The following is a 20,535-nucleotide window of genomic DNA, read 5'->3' as shown; positions in this document are numbered from 1 at the left end:
GTCTAAAAAGAAGAAACACTGATGGAAACGTTTCATAATATCAAAAGAAAAAGGTACCGCAACGTAGCGTTTTAAGAATTTAGCGAGAAAATTATTTTTTTGCTTTCCATGGCTCCTGGGAATGCGCTGCGCTTGAAACTGACTCAAGGACAAAGAGAACAAGGCGTCACACGAGGCACGAGCTCTGCGCTAAAGCACGCTAGAGGACGAAGACGACGGCGAGGAGCAGAGCGCAGCGTCCGCCATAATTATTTTTGACCGTCGAGCTCGCAGGTCACGCACTCAGCCGCTCCTCCGCCGGTGCCCCTGCCTGTCCCCGAGAGACTGTCCGTCCACGTGAAACCTAAGCGAGATGGCGATCAACATACCGGGCCTGGTGGCCATCGTATTCTTCTACCTCATCATCCTGGTGGTGGGCATCTGGGCCGGCCGCAAGAACGATGCACCGCGTCGAAGCACTTTATCAATGAGCATGGGCGAACAATCCAACATCATGCTCGCCGGCCGAAACATCGGGCTGTTCATCGGCGTCTTTACTATGACCGGTAAGCGCCGCTGAGATCCCAGTAAATTTTGATCGTGCGTCGATTTCAGTGTCTCCGTCTGCTGGCGCCTGCGGCACACGCGCAGGAGCCCCAAGTCTATAATTACGATAATTGTTGGAGGTACGCGGCAAGTACTACTTTAAGGTGGCGCCAAGAAGTGTGTGTTTCTGAAAACACTTCCCAACAAAGTGCTTCTCTATAGCGAAACCGTGCTAGAACTTCGATGACGTGACCTGTGCGAGCGCTGAAATTCTGATTGGCTCGTATGCCACTCGTATACGTCAGGAGACAGGCACCTCCAGTCAATCAGCACTTCAGCAGCGAAAAAAAATGACATGTCCACTAGGCAGACACATACCCCAGGGGCGCAATCTTCTTACGGTTCGGAGAATGAACCGTTCGCTTGCCCTCGCATGTCTGGTCAGCAAAAGCCCCATTCTGACCAATCGCACGACTAAAACGGCCTATTTTTCGGACCATTATAATATTGCACTCCTAACGTTAAGAACGGAAAAGGGATATGGCACACCTGGCGACGGTGTTAAGAAATCAGTCCTGGCCTGGGTGCTCGGATTAGCGATGGTAGTTTTGCTCATACGTCTTACCGTTTCTTCCTCGCGTAAAAGGAACCATGTCGTCTATAGCAACATTGCGATTGTTTGATATGGTTGAAGAGACATACGATACCATAATGTTCCAAATCGCAATGAGACGGCTGCGAGGTCAGTTCTTCACAGGGGCAATTTCAGAGCGCCCGGTACCGTGAAATTAAACCTGATGACATTAAATATTGTGTCAAATCTACATAAGAAGTGACAGATGAACTCCCGTTAGAATTCCATGTATACACTGAAGGCCAGAAGTGTGAGGAACAACTTACCTGCCACTCTGATTCCAGGGAGCATTAGTATAACTTCCACAGCTCTTTGCACTTCTGCAATTGCTTCACAATTTTTTTAGAAATGCTTTACCTGACACAGCATATGCATAGTTAACTTAATTGCTAAGGCGCAGTGACTTTCCTTCTCTTGGCGCTTTGCTGGTAACCTTAATTGGTGCTCTCAGCTGGCGTGTTAGTTTTCAGAGCTGGCCACAAAATCCCATTAAAGTGTCTTCCGTTCTTCAACCACTCATATATACTATAAACAAGGACTCTCATTGGAATGTGGTGATAAGTATTGTACTGTGGCTGGCACTGCCGGATACGGCGGTGCTGCGAATGCTACTCGATGGAACGAGCCGATAAATTGTTACTGTGCTTAGACGTAGTGATCACTGTCTACTACCAGGACGCGTATTCACAAGGTAAATGGTTCTTATAGGCTAGTGCAATTTCTCAGAACAGGCGCTGGCCAATCTAGATGACCACAGCGCCCGCAAGTGCGACAGTCTAAGTTGGTTGCACACAGTTTATATGGGAAGCGACAAGATTTGCTCATTTAGGCTCGCGTTCCGCGGGGCGCAACCTATATTCACCGCTGAAGTGGCTCACTGGCGATAGAAATGGACGCTCGAGGCGCATTCCTTCCGTCGCGCCACTACCTGCTGTCCCGCTATGGTCGGCTCATTCGAAGCTTGCGGGGAGAGGGTTAGAGGGGTTTCGAGAGCTGAGCATTGATGGTGCGTCAACTTTGTCATTTTTGTCAAAGTGGACGCACCATCAATGCTCTGTTCAAGCGGCTCAAGTGGTTCAAGCTGTTCAAGCCAGGGTAGATCGTTTTGCCTTCCACTGCCAGCATAAACGTTGTCTGCACGCGCAGCTATATAAGTGCACTACAGCATTCCTGCGGAGCATGCTGCTGTGTGCATGCACTGGTCCGAGCAGAACAGACAGTAAAAGTCAGGCTAACGTTAGGGTGGTGTTCCATTCTGCCCAGCAGCAGTTGTCGTGCGTGCTACGTCTTGCTAACACGTAGCACCCGCGTCACGTGGTGCGTAGTGTCCGAGCCGTTAAGGCACAACCCTTGGCATCGCTGTCAATGCATCGCCCTTCGGGTGGAACTGAAATTTCAATGGCGTGTTTCCGTATCGCGAGAAAGAGGTGCCGGGGTGATAAGCTTCTAAAGTGGTATGCGGTATAATGTGAGCCTACACCTGCAGTGTTGGCATACAATGGGTTATGACAGTTGAGCCTTTCTCGTCTCTTCAGCGACCTGGGTTGGAGGCGGTTATATCAATGGTACCGCCGAAGTGATCTACATCAGCGGGCTCGCCTGGTGCCAGGCTCCCTTCGGATACGCCCTCAGCCTGCTCATCGGTGAGTTGAACTGATCGGGTAGTTCGGTTTACAGTAGGGTGCCATCGGTGACCTCCTCGTCACGTCTGTTTGAAGCTTGGCGCATGAATATTGACACAAGTACGTTGTTCGTAAAATATCAAATGCAAAATATCTTTTTGTTCACTACTGTAGGTATTCACACAAAATCGCATATGTACAGAGGCAGACGCAGCCAACATAATCTCGAGCGCATATACACACATAAAGAAACACTTGACACGCACGCGCACGATCTGATGTGCACTTGTCGCATATTTTAATAATAAAAAATACTTTTCTATGCAACACTACCGACTTCAACAAGGAGATACAAAGAAGCAGGGAAAGGCCTGTCACCGCGGCCCTGAACTTTTTGTGGCACTCGAACAAGAAGCTTGGCGGAGGTCACGTGGTGGCTCCTCACTTCCTTGAGTATTTACCGTGACACAGTACATTGTAAATATGATTTAATGTATGGATTTTTATGCCTCAAAGATCAGTTACGGCGAAAGAAATCTAGAGCCTCGATTTGCTTACTGCGCAGAATCGGTGCACATATTATAGGGTTCAAAATTCGAACACGACAGCTTTCCCGAGAAACACATATGCAAGAACAAGCACCAACATGGCGCTAGAAGCGCGTTACGTTTCAGGTGCTCCTTATGCTCTGCGCAGGCGGATACCTGTTCGCAGTCAAGATGAGGAAGGCCGGCTACAAGACAATGCTGGACCCTTTCCAGCAGCACTTCGGCGCCCGCATGGGCTGCTTGCTCTTCCTGCCGGCCCTTTGCGGCGAAGTGTTCTGGTCGGCCGCCATCCTCGCCGCCCTCGGTAAGATGGCGCCGGTCGGTGATGTTACGGCGCTCTTTGTAGATGCTTGCGTAGACTAGTTACAACTTGCTCGGTTTGCCATCATTGTAAGAGAAATATATTTGGTACTGGCATGGGAAATTTAGGCTGTATTCCAATCACGACCTACTGGAACTCGCGACCTGCACAGATATCCGGTTTCTATGGGAGCAGCTTGCGCCCACTTTCGTCTAAACGACGGCCGTAGGTGGCGCTTTTATAACCTGTTCGCAAGGAAACGCTGATAAAAGCATTGGAGGCCGTCATAACAAATAAGCAAATTCCGCGCAGCTGGAAACAGAGTAAAATGAATTTGATTTATAAAGGGAAAGGTGATAAGAACATAAAATCCTTCCGACCAATTACGATAACATCAGTTATATATAGGCTGGCGCTGCAGGCGGTGAAATTAAAAATGCAGTCATGGGTAGAAAGTAATAGAATACTCGGAGAACTTCAGAACGGGTTCAGAAGTGGTAGGCGCTTAGATCATAGCCTGTTCGTGCTTACCCAGTGCATAGAAATAGCTAAGGCGGAAAATAGACCTCTGTATTTAGCCTTCCTGGACATAAGTGGTGCATACGACAATGTGAACAGGGAACTCCTGTGGAACATATTAAAAGCTGAAGGTATCGGTAATGAGGTAATTGATTTTCTACAGGAACAATATCGAGAAAATAATGTTGAAATAACATGGGAAGGAATTAAGAGTACGACAACTGTCGAGGTTCACAAAGGATTAAGGCAAGGTTGTCCTCTATCACCGCTGCTGTTCATGCTTTATATGATAAGCATGGAAAGAAGGTTACAACGAAGCAATCTAGGGTATAATCTGTCGTACAGATTAGGCGAAAAGGTTGTTGAGCAACGACTACCGGGTTTAATGTATGCGGACGATATTGTGCTGTTAGCAGATAGCCAGGAAGATTTGCAAACTCTGGTTAATTACTGTGGGGACGAAGGAGACAGTTTAGGTTTCAGTTTTAGTGCAGCTAAGTCTGGTGGGGATGTTTTTCAACGATACAACTGATCAGGAGCTTACAATACAAGGCCATGAAATACCCCGAGTGGCCGAATACAAATATCTCGGGGTATGGATAAACAAAGGGCAGATGTACACGGAAAAGCACGAACAGTCTCTCATTAGCAAAAGGGCGAAGAGATGCCGGGATAATGAAACATAAGGCATTGGGGGGGCACAACAGGTATGAGGTACTGAGAGGCATTTGGAAGGGAGTAATGGTGCCGTGGCTTACTTTCGGGAATGCGGTCCTGTGTTTAAGGGCAGAGGTTCAGTCGAGACTAGAAGTAAATCAGAGAGCTGTGGGAAGGTTAGCACTAGGTGCCCATGGGAAAACCACAAACGAAGCAGTACAGGGAGATAGGGGCTGGGCATCGTTCGAAGCACGGGAAGCTCAGAGTAAAATCCTATACGAAAAACGTCTGTGGAAATTGGACGATAACAGGTGGGCAGCTAAGGTGTTTAAATACCTATACAGAAAGAGCGTTGACTCACAATGGCGGAAAAGAGCTAGGAAGCTAACCAGTAAGTATGCTAGACGCAAGGACGAAGAAAGACAGAGCATTAAACGACAGGTTAAAAATGCGGAAGGTAAAAATTGGATAAATTCAATGGAAAAGAAGCATAGTGTGGAACTATATCGATACTGGAAACAGCAGATCAGGAAGGAAGCGTTTTATGATAACTCAAGAGGCAGTGCCCTATTCTTTGAAGCTAGATCAGGATGTCTTAGAACGCGGAGCTATAAAAAGAAATTTAACGAAGAAGAAGACACATGTACTGTGTGTGGTAAATATGTAGAAACAATGGAACACCTCATACTAAAATGTGATGGTATCAATCCCGATGTCGATGCGGCCAGAGTCACCCTTCCTGAGGCCCTAGGGTTCAGAGATAATGATAGTCATGTAAATAAATATGCGGTGGAAATTAGCAAAAGGCGATAGGAGGATTGGTGGCTCAAAAGCAGAGAGTGACATAAGGTTAAAACGGTAGGAAGACGTATTTAAAGAAAATCGAGAAATTCAATAACATACAACACAGATAAAAATAAAAGGCAAAATAAAAATCTGAGCATGGTGGCAACTGCCATCGCCCCGTTTCAAAGGGGACACTCCTACCTTCCATCCATCCATCCATCCGTCTGCTACGCGGTGGGTGGCTGTGCGGCGTTGTAATTAGTTAGGCAGCTGTTGTGTTGTGACGAACTGCTTCTCTAGTTCATGATTTTTGCTAACACAGTGACAGTGATGTCACAAGGCTTTGATCGGTCACTTGGCTCCAAAAGTTGAGTGCCCGAACCTAAAAAATGTCGGAGCGTATAGTCCGCTGCTCTCTAAAATAGCGTTAAATAGCCGCTCCTAGTGCCTTTTTCAAGCAGAATATTATAAATCACATTGTGTGTAGAGTTCGCCACGAACACAACAGTTTCAATGTACACGTTGTAAAATTCGCTTCTGCGCTCTTTAGAAACTTGAAGCCACCGTAATGTTCGACGACATAACGATTACCACTCATTTTAACTCTTAAAAGTTGTCCGTGAATGCGTCACGAGTTCAAAAATTGAATTACGTACACAGCTTCACTGTGTACGTATCTTAAGCTGCCGCCAAACCAGGCAGAAAAGCTAGCTTTACAGTTTGAAAAGAGTTCCGTGACACGATTTAATTAAGGCCTGCAGTGCAGCACGTTTTAAAGCACTGGGATTTAAAGCACGTTTTAAAGCACTGGACCAGGTTAAGTGCCGCCAACCTGCTCTCCTCCTCCACGCTCCTCTCCCACTCACCCCCTTAGCTTCCGGCGTCAAGCGGAACTTACGTAGCTGCAGCTTCCTGTTCCGAGTGGAAGTGACACTTTGTTTTTTAGCGTTGTTTACTTTCAAGCCGCTGAGAGGCTTCAATTGCACGAGCTGCGGTTGAAACTGTGAATGCGATTCCATCCAAGAACCACCGCCTACTGTAACCAGCGATCTGCTCGTGTTCGCTGCTTCGCGTCAACCTGCGACGGGTTGTGGTACGAGCGACAACGTACAGTGGAATGTAGTGCCTGGGCGCTTGGAGACCACTGCCGTTTTTCGTGCATTTGGAAAACAGCGACCGCGAACTACTACTTCAGCGAAATACAACAGCTTGTCCCCTTTGCATTCTTCTTATGGTGATTGCCACAGCGCTGCTAAGCAGCCGCGGGCATCTCACCATCGTCAACTAGCAGTCAAAGCGAAAATTCCCGCAGCGCAACTCAAGGAACCGGAAACGCCGGAACCGGAAATTTTAAAAACGGAAATGCCGATACTGGATTTGGTGTGAGAGGAAAACGCGGCGCAAAACGCTAACAGCAGTCAAAGCGGAAATTCCCGCAGCGCAACTCCAGGAAGCGGGAACGCCGGAACCGGAAATTTTGAAACCGGAAATACCGGAACCGGATTTGGTGTGAGGGGAAAAGGCGTCGCACAACAAAGGCTGTCGCTACTTAGAAAAGCGGCGGTGGTGCGTAGATGCAGGGGTTTTATTCGGGAAGACGTCAAAGTAGACAGCTTCGCGAAAACAGTATCGAAGTCAAAAATGAGGCAGGCTAATTTCCTGTCGAAACAATATGGCGGCTGAGCTGGACGCTTGGGAAGCCGACAGGAAAGTTGTCCGTGCACAAGAAAACGTAGGCACGCTACATCCTACGCCCTTAAAGGGGCATTAAAAGTTAATATTAAGTCAACGTGGACTGTTTAAATACCATCCCGGAAACCTTGAAACGCTTGTTTCATGCAAAGAAGAGACTTATTTGAAGTGAAAATGCGTTCTGAAGCGTCCGCGTACTTCTAGCGTAGTTCAAGTCCCCCGCCCTCCGATCGAGGAGTGCTGACGTCATGCTCTCATAGTGACGTAGCTCCGTCGGTAACAAAACGGCGCCCGCAGACGGCGCTACGGCTTTTCTGCGCACAACGCAAACGCACGGCCAGAAACAGAGCCAAGACGGAGCCCACAGCAGTGCGAAAACGGAACTATGGTGGCTAGCGGACGGGAAAGCTCGCGACGATAAGCTGGTTCTTTATTTTATGACGCCAACTTTGACGCTCGTTGCAATGGACGACTCTGACGACGACACATTGGCCCGGGATGCTGGGTTTGACTTCAGCGATTTAAGCAATGATGAACGTGACCTACTGCGGAGGGCTCGCGCTGCCGGCGTCGTTGCGTACTACTACGACGGCAACTGCATGTCATGGCTGTGCATATTCGCACATTTGTAGCTTTTGCTTTGTGAAAACCAAATGCCGCCCTCACCGCCCCGTCTTCGACCTGCAGTTGTTCTTGCGCTTCGGAGAATGCAGGCAAGACCGACGGAAAGGCGCCGCGGGAAAGCATTGCTTTGAAAGGCACTCCACACGACTTCAGTAAGTCGGCGTTGAACTCGTAATTCTCTGGACGAAAGTGCAGCGAGCACACTTTGCGATTTTTCGGCTCATTGCCAACGCGCTGTGGCAGAGGTACGGCACTTAACCACTTCGATCGGAGAGGTTCACTCGTTGGCACACAGTGATAAGCAACGTTGGATTCGCCGCTGCAACTGCCCTTGGCCAAGTTCCGCGGACCGTTCGCGCATCCCGCGACATCACACGGACGTGGCGTTCTCGCTTCTTGTTACAAATGCAAGTTTCGCGAGCCAGCAGAACCTGCGAGGCACGACGCGATAACGAAACAACTGAAACTCCAAAGCGCGCGCAGCGCAGAGTCGAGCGTGCCGAGTCGAGCGAAAACGAAACCTTTCGACCGCCCATACTACTGAAGGGTAACGTCAAAATGTTATTTTTTCTTAGAATTGAACAGAAGTAGACAAGTAGCATGTTTTCCCGACTATATAACCTAATGAAATGATCTTTTTAATACTAGTAGTTGAGTACTAGTGACATAAATTATGATGAGGAGCGCCTTCGTCATCGGGCTACTACCGAAATGTCGTTGGAAGGTCTCAAATCGTGTCGTGCATTTACCTCAATTTCTCGGTTACTAAAGCTCTGTTCGCAATTATATTGACGCCTTAGACGTTCTACAGCATTGCTTTATCACTGTAACTTGAGTTCATAGTAACCTTTAGTGTCCCTTTAATGTAAGCTACATCGCGTTTTTTATTGGTTTGCAGGCGCAAATACTTAAGATACAGAAATAATGGGTGCCTTTCTCAACTTGTTCTTGTCGCCGCGAGGTAACCTCACGTCGCAGAAGCGTCTTCCGTGCGTCTTCCAGACGGCTAGAAACTCGTTTGAGTAAATGGCCTCAAAGCTTTCTCGGCTGTCACCTTAGCTGCCTACGTAGACTGTCTCCGATGCTGGTCATAATTGGAACACACTATAAATCTCACTAAATATACTAACAACGAATGGACGGAACAAACGGAAGCTACGTTCGAAGCACTTCAGATCGATCGAGGCAGACTCCGAAGCCACTTGTTCAGATACATGTAATATGTAGAAATGCTTTTATGAGACAACGCCCGGGCCAATCTGAATGAGATTTGTTCCACTTGATAGAAGAAAGGTAAATTCTAATGACTCTAGGAAGCAAAGTCTTGATTTAGGGCCTGGAATAAAGAAAAAAAGAGTCAATTTAGCGTACGCTAAAGAGGATGAAGGCGAAAGCGAAGGTTGATTTTTTTTCTGCTAGCCTTGTTTTCTTTCTTTCTTTCTTACTTTCTCTTTTTGTTTCGCGGCGCAACGCTGACGGCGTTGCGCGTGAGCTGTTCTGATTGTCTCGTTTCGCGCAGCGCACGATTTTGCGCGCTATGCATGAGGCCACATGACTAGCGGTATAATTCAGTGCTACACGAATAGTGAAGCAGAACAAGTGAATCGCACAGCTTGATCACGCGCTCGAACACGGTCGAAAATGGCATAGTTTCGGTGCCTGCGCACGTGACTGCACGACCGTAGGAACAAGCAGACGAAGCGGAAGTAGTGCTTTGGTGCGAAATAAAGAAAAAACAAAAAAAAAAAACAGGCAGACATTCCGTTAGCGTATTTTATTACTTCTCTAAACTTCAGTTCGTCAATTCAAGCACCACATCACAGAAGTAACAGATGTTGCCTTGAATAATTCTCGAAGTCACGTGTCACCGCGAGCGACGTCATGTAGGCGCAGGGACACGAGTACGTCACTGTCCGGCTTGCAGCGCGGTCTTCGCGTGAGAAAAGGAAAGCGGCGTTCGGATTGACCGATGGATAGTTGCCACATCCAACTTGCGCATCGTGAAGCGCTATCAATAGTTCTATACGCAGTAAAGTCTGCAAAGGCGTCTAACCAGGCGCAGCAAGGAATGAGCGCGCACTGTCAAGCATGCTTCTGGTCTGACCTTAAGTTTCGCGTAGTTCGAGGCTAGATGGTTGTTCAAAAATAGTCGAAATTAGCGAGACCCGATGACTACGACATCGATATAAGCAGGGTGGCCAAAGCTTTATTTCCTATGCGGGCGGCCACGGCCTATCGTGAGCAGACTGTAGTCGGCTTCTTCCGGAAGTACGTAATTATTATAGAAATTCGAAAGTAACAGATTTTCACTTACTTCAGCCTGTTTATTAAAGTGCGTCAATAAATATATACGATAACAGTATGAAGAAGTGCGTTGATCCAAATACTCTTCTTGATTGATGTCAGCCATAGAGTTTTTCACTATACTACCTATCGGAAAATCTGGCACTGCTGCTCTGTGGTATGGATGGGAATGCCGGTATATTGTGACTTCGGCTTGGCATCGTCCTCAGAGAGCCAGGACACCTCGAAGACGTGCCTGGCAAGCACCGTTCCCTCTGTTACAATGATGCATTTTCTACTAAATCAGCAGGTAAAAAGCTGTTTTAGCCTTATTATTACACAAAAACATGTTTTGTTTAATTATGAGAACTTGTTATTGCATGTATAATTATATGAAACGTAAAAAGTATCCGCGAGCCGCTAAAGTTGGAGGACAGACAAGATTCGCGCTCGCTTTGGAACAGTTTGTCGTCTGTTCTTGCTTTTCTTCGCTTGGTTATACATTGTAGGTGAGTAAACTTCAGTGCAAGATGTAATATGCGTGAATGGAAACATTTTATAAGGATCCTACTTTAAGAAAGCGCTATTTGTGTAGCCATATCTACATTTTAGATGAAGCCTCTTACAATACCAGCCAACACAAGCCTCGCAGACAGATATACCATCATTCTCATGACGGCACAGCGCCCCTTAGGAACCTCCCGTAGACGGTAGCGCCTGATTTCCCTCTGGTGTTATAGCGAGAAACTCTATGATGTCAGCTATGGGCCAATAGCAGTCGCATATGGGAGTGCACTATATCACGAAAGAAAGCGTCCAGAAAAGAGCAGGCCTATGTTCACATGAGAACATTTGAGAGAAAGGTGACTTCGCGGTCCGTTTGCGAGCTCCACGCGCCGCGCACGACTGCGAAATTTGGCTGCGATGTTTAGACCAGTGTATGCTATCCACGCACTGTGTTTTCTCACCAAGGCCGAGGTTTGGTTCAGGATCCCTTTGGAGGTGTGCTGGCTGAAAATGTTTTTCGAGCCTTTATTGCTCCTTTGGATAGCCGTCGATCCAGTGATGGCACTAGGAAACCTCAGTTCCCTGAGGGTGCGACAAATAATTTTTTTATCTGCGACGAGTTCAAAACGGACGCCAAAAGCAGCATGGCCTGGGACGGGTAAAGGTTACCTGTCACGTCACCGAAACTTGTCTCGTTGCACCACATATTACTGCCAGTATGGCCAAGCTGCCAAAAGCTGAGTCGATTCAGCAAACGACGGGGCAGGAGGGGAGATAGTGCCTCCCCGCCCCCCCCCCCCCCACCTTTGTTTCCAAATTTTGCCGCTTTCGACTAAGCGGTCATTGTACGGCCTTCAAGAACCTCACCCCGCCACTTCTGCTTTCGAAGCGATGATCACTTTCGGCGATAGTACCTCGTCGTCGACTGTGTCGCCGTCAGGCGGGAACTGATTGGCTGGTTGAAGAAAATCTGGTGAGATCCTTAGCTGGTTGTGCCCTACGTCACGCAAAGGCGATCGCCGCAGAGGAAATCCTCTGATGAGTCTCCTTTTCCACGTCCGCACCTACGCTGCGCTTTAGGCGCGTTTGGAACGGATCGTGCAAAATGTGGTGTAATTTATCATTTGTGCTGCTGTCGAGAAATCGAGACTTCGTACCGCAGTTATGGAGTGAAACGATAATTAAAAAAAAGGAAAAAAAAAGTAGAATACAAAGCTTTTTGGGTCAGTACTCCCTTTATGGCCAATAGTAAATTTTGTTTCTACACTGAAAATTGCTACGCTCCCTCTAACGAGCGTTCTACCACAATATTTTTTTCAAATTAGTTCATTATTAGCAGCGATAGAAATATTTGAAGTGTCGCGAACCCATGATTTCAGGAGGCGAGCTTCACTGTCAAAATGGACGCTCTCTCCACTTCCCCGTCTATCCTCCGCAAGCAAAATTCCTTCCCCGCGTTCTCCCGTACCGGAGACGGAGGACCGCGTCACCTACTCGTCACTGAGCCCCGCCTTCTTTTTCTTTCTCGTGTTTTTGCTGCGCGGAGGGCTTCCGGTTACAGTCCTTCGCCCGTGCCCACGAGCTGTTGCGTTTGCGCTTGTTTCGTTCCGCTCCGTGCAAGAGCTTCCAAGCTGTGCGCGATACACCTGCGTTGTCATCTGGCCGCTGCTGTGAACTGGATCCGTCAGTGTGTGCACATTTGGAGAGGCTGGCCCGGTTCACGGATATTTGCCGCGAGACACCGCGTCATTGTACCGCTGGCACCTGACTGGCGGTATCATAAGTGAGTGCTACATAAACACTGAGGCAGACGCTCGCGGATCACAGAGCATGACCGTGCGCTGGAACGTGTAGAAAACGGCATACTTTCGTTCCCTGTGCGTGCGACTGCACGACGTGGGAACAACAAGCAGACGAAACAGAAGTGCATCTCTTTTTCTAAGGTACGAAGTAAAACAAAAACAAGATAAACACGCAGACATTCGGTTCGTGTGTTTTATTATTTGCTTAAACTTTAATTCGTCTATTGAAGCAACATGACAAATAAATACTTGCTGTTGCATTTACTAATTTTCAAAGTCACGCGTCACTGTGAGTGACGTCACAGCAGTGCCAACTACGTAGGTTCACTTGTGCGAATGACGTCGACTGGGAGCGCGGCACCCGCGAGGAGAAGCGAGCACGACTTTTGGTTCGAAATTTCAGCCGTTTTCGTGAGGCGTAGCGGTGTAATACTTTGCAGGCACGATTGTAATCGCGCATTGTATGCACCGCTCGTGCCTGCTCATGATGGCCAGACCTCGTGAGAATTGGTCTGCAAAGGAACACTGAAGAGAAAAATGATTTCTTCTGTATTTCAGTAAATCACCCTTCTAAAATGCCAAAATCACCACTCGTACCACGATAAGACGCTTGGTGAGCCAGAAAAAGTGCAATAACAAAACACGGGTGCTGACGCCTCCTTGAAGTTCCCGCAACAGTTCACTGTGATGTCATGGATTTTGACACTGTCTTCTATCTTGTCTAGGGCATAGTTAATTTTACATTGTGTTCTCATGGAGCCAGAGATTGAACATGGCGAGTTTCGGAAACCTCTGCTGAGCAAAAGTGGCCTGAATATGAAAGAAACACTTTCGTGTCGACACAGTGACCTACCGCCTTTCGGAATTCGGCCCGAAATTCAAAAACTTCGACCTTCATTATTTTCTTGTAATAATCAACCTATTATTTCGAAATTAACGGCAACAATGTCTTCAAAAACGTTCTTTCCGTCTAAACTGATTTATTGTTTTAATGTCCTTTGAGCTTTGTACAGCCCCTAGAATATTGCATTCAACACCGTAGCTTTTGCGTGAATCGCGTTCTTATGAGGGAAATGTCTACAATTTTGAAAGGTTTCCATGAACACCTACCTGTTCGTCAAATATTGCAGTGGTTGTCGAGAAAACAGATTTCTTTTTCTATTTATTTAAACAGGAGCCCCCGCTTCCTGTTGAAGCGCAGTGCAATCCACTGCCCCCATATTTGCAATACGCGGCACCTATATAAGGGTCTGGATGCTCAGACCTCTCGTGGGCCACCAGAAGACTCGCACTTAAGTAATAATGTGTAATTAATTAATCGGAATCTGTTACATTTGTTGATAATATTGCAATTAAAGAATTGCATTTTTTACTTGGTAACGCTCACTGTAATTCAGTTAATATTTTCAATGACCAATTACATGTAAATAGTTACCTTACTGACGAGATAAGCTCTAACACATGACGCAGCTTTAGGAACCTGAATTTGGTGGCAACTGCAGCACACAACGCCCGAGATTGTGCCGCGCAGCAGCCTCGCGGTTAAGCATGCTAAGACGGGCCAGTCCGGGAGCTCAGCATCTTTCTCGTGTTAAGGCTCAACCAGGCGTTGTCCGCCGAACCGAACCGGAGCTGGCATGTCTCGATAGCGACTACCACTTGGGACGTTAATGCCACGAAATCGCCCACGGACCATTTGTACAGCTTCTCATTGGTCCAACCGGGGGCGTCTCCTTGAAAGACCAGCAACTATGAAACCATGAAACGCCTACACTTCACCGAGGACCCAGCTGCTGAGTAATGACAGCCTTGCGCGCAAGATGTCCGCACGTTAGAGCACCGACCCAGCGTGCACATTTGATCGATTATTCATGATCACAGCTGATTCTCAACGAATAATAAGTTCAAACGGAAGTAACGTAAGAAAATTTATTTATTTTGATTATTTCCGTAATTATTTTCGTCGGGCACTAATTGGTCACAGTAATCAATTACATTTTTGAATGAAGCACTTGTGATCAGTTACCTTTTCTGTAACGTGTAAAAGTCTGCCCTCACCAGCGTATGCTGTGCGAATTGCGCACAAACGTATACCGTGTATATATATTGAGAGGACGACAAAACTCAGAACACAGTGCTCCTCACAGGTATACCGGCAGGAACACAAGCACTGCGTTAATTTTTTAGCAGAATTGTGGCGTAGCGAAAACCAGACATGACAGAAACAACATGAATCATGCGCACACTTTCAACTAATGTATTTCCAGGAGAAAACAGGCTATATAGAGCAGATGCTCATCAGCATAGCCAAAAGCGAAATCTGAAAAAAATATATTCGTTACTGCGGATCACAATAGAATGTTCACTTATGCATGTGCACCCCCCCCCCCCTTTTTTTTTTGGATGAAATACGCCTCTGCCGACTCGCGTGTTATTGCGTCGCAACTTCGTTTTAGAGTTCGAGTCGCTGATAGCGCGGGTTCACAGCCTGCGCCCAAGGTAAACACATTGTTTATATTCTTTTTTTTTCTTACGGAAATAAATGTATTGCAAGTATATTGCGTCTTGCGCGTGTAAGTTCTGTCATCCCTGGTCTGTTGCTGCGCCGAAATTCTGGTGTGTGTATATATATATATATATATATATATATATATATATATATATATATATATATATATATATATATATATATATATATATATATATATGTATATATATGTAAACGAGAATAAAGACAAGAGGGTTAACCGAGGGGCCCGACTTTTATTAGTCATATCATCAGAAGCCAAGAAACACAGACACAGAGGAAAACATGGGGGAAATCTTTAAGCACAAGTAAGGTTGCCCTCGGTCTCAGTGTTTGTCGGCTTCTGATGATATGACTATATATATATATATATATATATATATTTATATATATATATTTATATATATATATATATATATATATATATATATATATATATATATATATATATATATATATATATATATATACACATACACACAACTAGTCCAACAATGTGTTTGATTGAGCCCTCTTAAAGGCGTGACGGTTTAAGGTCGAGGCATCTGTTTCTATCGTTTCTCCTGGCGGTTGTCGTTACCGTCCACTTATGCCATTGGCGCTTCTGCCTACTATTGCGACATGTTCCACACAAAGCAAAACAGATCATCGTTTATTCGGACACACTCGTTCACGATGTTGAAGACAGTGCCTTCCTTAGCGAGTCACCCCCACTTTTCTGTGTCTGGTTTCTGGGTTTCTAGCATTTTTCGCTGACCGATCCCGAAGACAGTGCAATCTGAAAACGCGGGCCAGTGCCGAAAGTAGTGTAGTCTAAATTGGGGCGTTTCCATGGGTATCTAGAATAAAACTAAGTACAGTAAAAAAAATTAGGCACTCCTACTCACTTCCTACTCTCCCAACTGAGCGCTGAAGCTGTAAGCGCCGTGCGCAGTGACTGTGCCCATTGTTACCCCCAAACTTGCTCAGGAAGACATTGTCTTTGATGGACTTCCAACTGGGTGGTTGAATCGCCTTCCAATTATTCACTGCGCAGGCGCCACCGTAGAGGTCATCATGGACTTTGAGCGCACAGAGTCGGTGATCGCGTCGGCGTGCATTGCCCTTTTCTACACTTTCACGGGCGGCCTCTACTCGGTCGCCTACACGGACGTAATCCAGCTCCTTGCCATCTTCTTCGGCCTGGTATGTTGTCCTTTGGTTGTCTTTCCTGCTAAACATTCTCCATAAATGATACTGTGTGTGACGACAGTAAGAGGCATCTGTATAATCTAGGACCTCGTAAGGTCCACGATAAGGTCCTAGACCATGCCTTAAGGCACGGCGTTCTGGAATTGTTTTCTGACTAACGTGCCTTCAGAAGCCTAAATTTAAGGAGGGAGCTGGTTAACGTTTCGATAGGTGCACCTATACTAGTCGAAGGTAGCCTTGTCATGCTCGGAGGGCTGACAAGGCACCTTTGACAAAGATAAGTCCACTTACTGGAACATTGGCCAGCCTTCCCGACGCCCTTTTTCCCTGTTTATGTAACTTCAACACCACAGTCTTCAGTAGTGTAATTGTGCTTTTCTATATTGGTCACATGGCACATGGCTGCTGGCGCGTCCTTGCCCTTCGTCGCTCAGTGGCTGTCGGTGCCCTTCGCCATGTTCCACCAGGCAGTGGGCCCGATCTCGTACCCGAGGAACGACTTTGTGGGTAGCGTCGAGTGGAAGGACTTCGGCAACTACTGGGACTCCATGCTCCTCCTCATGATGGGCGGCGTGCCCTGGCAGGTTGGTGGACCCTGTGTCCCGAACCGACTTATCACCGCTCGTGCAGCCACCTCCTTTACGCCGGTTCCAGGCTAGTGCACGTACTACTCTCCTGCGACAACAGGAACACAAATACCCTCTCGCATTCAGCGGAAAATATTGTTGCTGCGTGTACTATTCGCCGCACGTTTTCCAATGGTGCATGGACCTGCGAACCTGAGGCTAATGGCTTTTCTGTAGCGTTCGGGAAAGTCGCCTATCTTTGCAGTGCGTGCTCGAAAAATACTGCGGTAATAGAAGGGGACTCAGTGACACATAGAAGCTGTGCTAGAGACATGGACAGGTACGAAAACCTGTTATATCTGGCAATGTCCTGCATGTCTAAGGAACGGTCGAGTGAAGTCCTCGCCTGCTCTAGCGCTGCTTGTGCAACGTGACAATTCACCGACTAAACCAAGTTTCCCTGCTAAAAGCGGCCCGCCGCCTCTCTCCTTACTACCTGTCGCTCTGTAACACACTCAACGAGCTGCGCGCGCAGGTCTACTTCCAGCGGGTTCTCTCGAGCCGCACGGCCGAGGGTGCCGAGCTGCTGTCGTACATGGCGGCGTTCGGCTGCCTGTTCATGGCCATCCCACCCGTCGTCATCGGCGCCGTCGCCAAGGCAGCCAGTGAGTGCTGCAGTGCTACGCAGGGGAAAGCAGAGTGCGCGGCCAATGCCAGCGACTTGTAATTGCCAGAATCACGGAGCAGAAAAGACCCCAAGTGCACTGCACTACAGAATTGGGTCTCATCAACCAGCCCGCCCGGTGCAGTATCAAATACGCTTCAGCTGTCAAGGAAAGCTTGCATGGAGAGGGCATTCATAACCGATGGACATAGCCTGTAAGGATATGTCGCTCGGTGCCCTACGTGACAGGAAACGCGTGACGATCACAACGAACGGCACGTACCGCGCGTGGGAGAAATGACAGGCCCCATTGTGCGAGGTTATCGCGGTGGCCGTTTCAACTTCGTCCTTTGCGACGTTACATGAACCTGCCATGCTCAGATGGAATTCGAGACGTTATGCATACGCCGCAGAGAACGGTATTTTCCGTTCCTGATCGGTTCTTGCCCCATGCATGGCTCGCTTTCACCTACGCGTATTCGCACCGCCAACTCTTTTCTGTGCCCTTGCGTGCAGACTTTACGAAAGCGGGCTACACGAAGGCCGTTCCACTGACGGGCGAGGCGACGTCGCTGACGTTGCCGCTGGTCCTGCAGTACCTGACGCCCGGCTTCGTCTCCGCCATGGGGCTGGGCGCCGTCTCCGCGGCGGTGATGTCGTCTTCGGACTCGTCCATTCTCAGCGCGGCCTCCATGTTCGCCTGGAATATCTACAAACTCGGCATCAGGCAGAACGTGCGTGCTCCGTCCGGTCCCTTTGTTTGTTTGTTTTATTTTTCTTCTTGGCTAACTGGGGTGCGCTAGCGTGGAGCTTCGTTCTGTAGCCAGTAGTGCAGAACGTCACAGGGCACTGTGGATTTCCTGCGGTGGGTAATCATCACAGAAGACACAGTGTGCACACACGTGCAGGTGCCACGACGGTTCGCTCAATCTGAAAAGTTGGAGCAGAGAACGTGCATTTCAGATGAATGGGCATTGGCACAATAATCACGTAATAATGACGCAGCGGATTACGATATGCAGAGGCGGAGACTATACTTACTTCTTACAGGAATCGGTACGTACCGTTTGAAATGAGAGAATTCTTTCCAAAGAAATTATCGCTCCTTATTATAAGATAAAGGATTGACCTTGGCCGATATTTCCGGATAAAGAAGCCATATCAGCGAGGAGACCGCGACGTCTGACGTGACGCAGCGACTCGGTCGTGGTGCCACCGTCTTTGCGTGATAACCGAGAATACGAGTATTGTTTTATTTATTATTTTCGTAAGTTCAAAATACTCATTTCAAAGAAGACATAAATACAGAAAGAGGTCCCATAGTGAAAAGATGTAATTTGCGAGACCCCTTGGTAATGCTTACGTCTAAGAAAAACATTCATCCCTGCTTCACCTATAATCCTTAATGCGAAATACAAAAGCAGCTCTATATGCGTTTTCATTTTGCGATATATTGGCTGGCGCGGACAATCTGTCTCGTGCGGCACGTTGAAAATGGAGTGAAGCGTCACGCGACTGCGTCGCTCGCCGGGTGATCACGACAAGCAGCGTGTGGGTGACGCGTGGGCGCAGTTCACAGCAGCCGTCGCAGACAGGCCTCCGCTCATGCAGCGCGTTGTTTCCATATATAGTATCGTGCGACGCGAACGCCGCATGTCATCGGTGAACAGATGAGGGCCCACTCCTCTGGCGCCATCGTGTAGTGGTCGTCGCAAGCCTTACGCGGCACTACGCTTTGCTTCTCACGCTGCGCTCAGCGTTCGCTTTCATTTTTCTCTGTCCCTTTCACTCGGTTACGCCGAGGGACAACGCCGACGCTCGCCGCGGGAATGGGCGCCAAGGAGCTGCCCTCTAAGATAACTACACAATGAACAGCATCAGGCTATTCAGAACATGTAGAGCAGCTGTAACATCATTCACTGTAGACCAGCTTTCAGTATCTACAACGTTGCGAACAATCCTATTTATGAAAAATACGATATTCATTCTACAAGTCTAAACATACAGAAGAACGTTGCAAATAAAAAGGATAATGAAAAGTTAACTGTATTTATTCCATGTAAACGCAAATTCCTTTCAAATGAATCAACAGAACCCTCTTTTATACCACCCGGCACTGAATTCCACATTGAACACGTTAAATATTTGCAGCGAGCTTGTCGTAATTAGTCGTGGGCGTAAGTAATAAGTGCTTATTTTACGTAACAAGAAGCGTCGATGGAACATGACGAAATAACTAGGATGTAGCAAAGGAAATGGAAGCTTTCCGGACGCGCACTTAAACATAAAAATTCCACTATATTTTTCCAGATTCTGCATTGTTAAAATGTTATGCGTAAAATGTAACGAAGGAGTCTGAGACATAAAACCGCTAAAAATTATAGGTATTGCTTGATTCTGAACGTGTTGAACTGAGGATAAGTGAGTAACGTACGTGTTGTCCCATGATGGGAAGCAACAGGTTATATGACTAGGGGAGCGCTATGTTTTTCCTTCTTTTTCGATTTATTCTGCAGTATACGTATACGTGTTCTTTGGAATCACAATATTCCCTTCCAGCGTGATGCAATTCTTGTCGTTACAGTGTCCGTTCAATTGGCATTCCGTGCTTCGCAGGCCACGGAGAAGGAGGTGATCGGCGTGATGCGCGTGTCCATTGTGCTGGTGGGCGCGCTGGCCACCTTCATGGCGCTCACGGCCGACTCCATCTACGGCCTGTGGTACCTCTCCTCGGACCTGGTCTACGTGATCCTCTTCCCGCAGCTCGTGTGCGTGGTCTACCTCAAGGAGCACGTGAACACGTACGGCTCCTTCGCCGCCTACGTGGTCGGCTGCTTCCTGCGCGCGGGCGGCGGCGAGTCCATTCTCAAGATACCACCCTTCATCAAGTACCCATTTTACGACTACGAGGAGGGCGTGCAGCGCTTCCCGTTCCGCACCTTCTCCATGGTCATCAGCTTCCTCACCCTGGTGGCGGTGTCCGGCATCACCTCGTGGCTCTTCGCCGGTGGACGCGCGCCCCTCGACTGGGACGTGTTCGGCTGCTTTGAGCCCGACGCCAAGGCGGTCGACAAGGTGCCCTTGGTG

The 20,535-nt window shown here is 47.7% G+C and overlaps 1 protein-coding gene across 1 annotated transcript; it reads left to right on the top strand.

Annotated features, from left to right (window-relative positions):
* Nucleotides 1–274: 274 nt before the first annotated feature.
* On the top strand, nt 275–20,535 carry LOC142578418 (high-affinity choline transporter 1-like; the record flags this gene model as incomplete). The annotated part of the gene is made up of 8 exons (XM_075687806.1): nt 275–545; nt 2,695–2,802; nt 3,478–3,633; nt 16,064–16,212; nt 16,653–16,802; nt 17,320–17,449; nt 17,965–18,182; nt 20,065–20,535. Coding segments are annotated over exons 1-8 (1,575 nt in total), but the record flags the coding sequence as incomplete, so codon positions are not given.

This window comes from Dermacentor variabilis, chromosome 4, assembly GCF_050947875.1.
Source record: "Dermacentor variabilis isolate Ectoservices chromosome 4, ASM5094787v1, whole genome shotgun sequence".
NCBI classification, from domain to species: Eukaryota; Metazoa; Arthropoda; class Arachnida; order Ixodida; family Ixodidae; genus Dermacentor; species Dermacentor variabilis.
The sequence above is the reverse complement of the archived record's forward strand: the minus strand, read 5'-3'. Positions and strand labels throughout refer to the sequence as shown.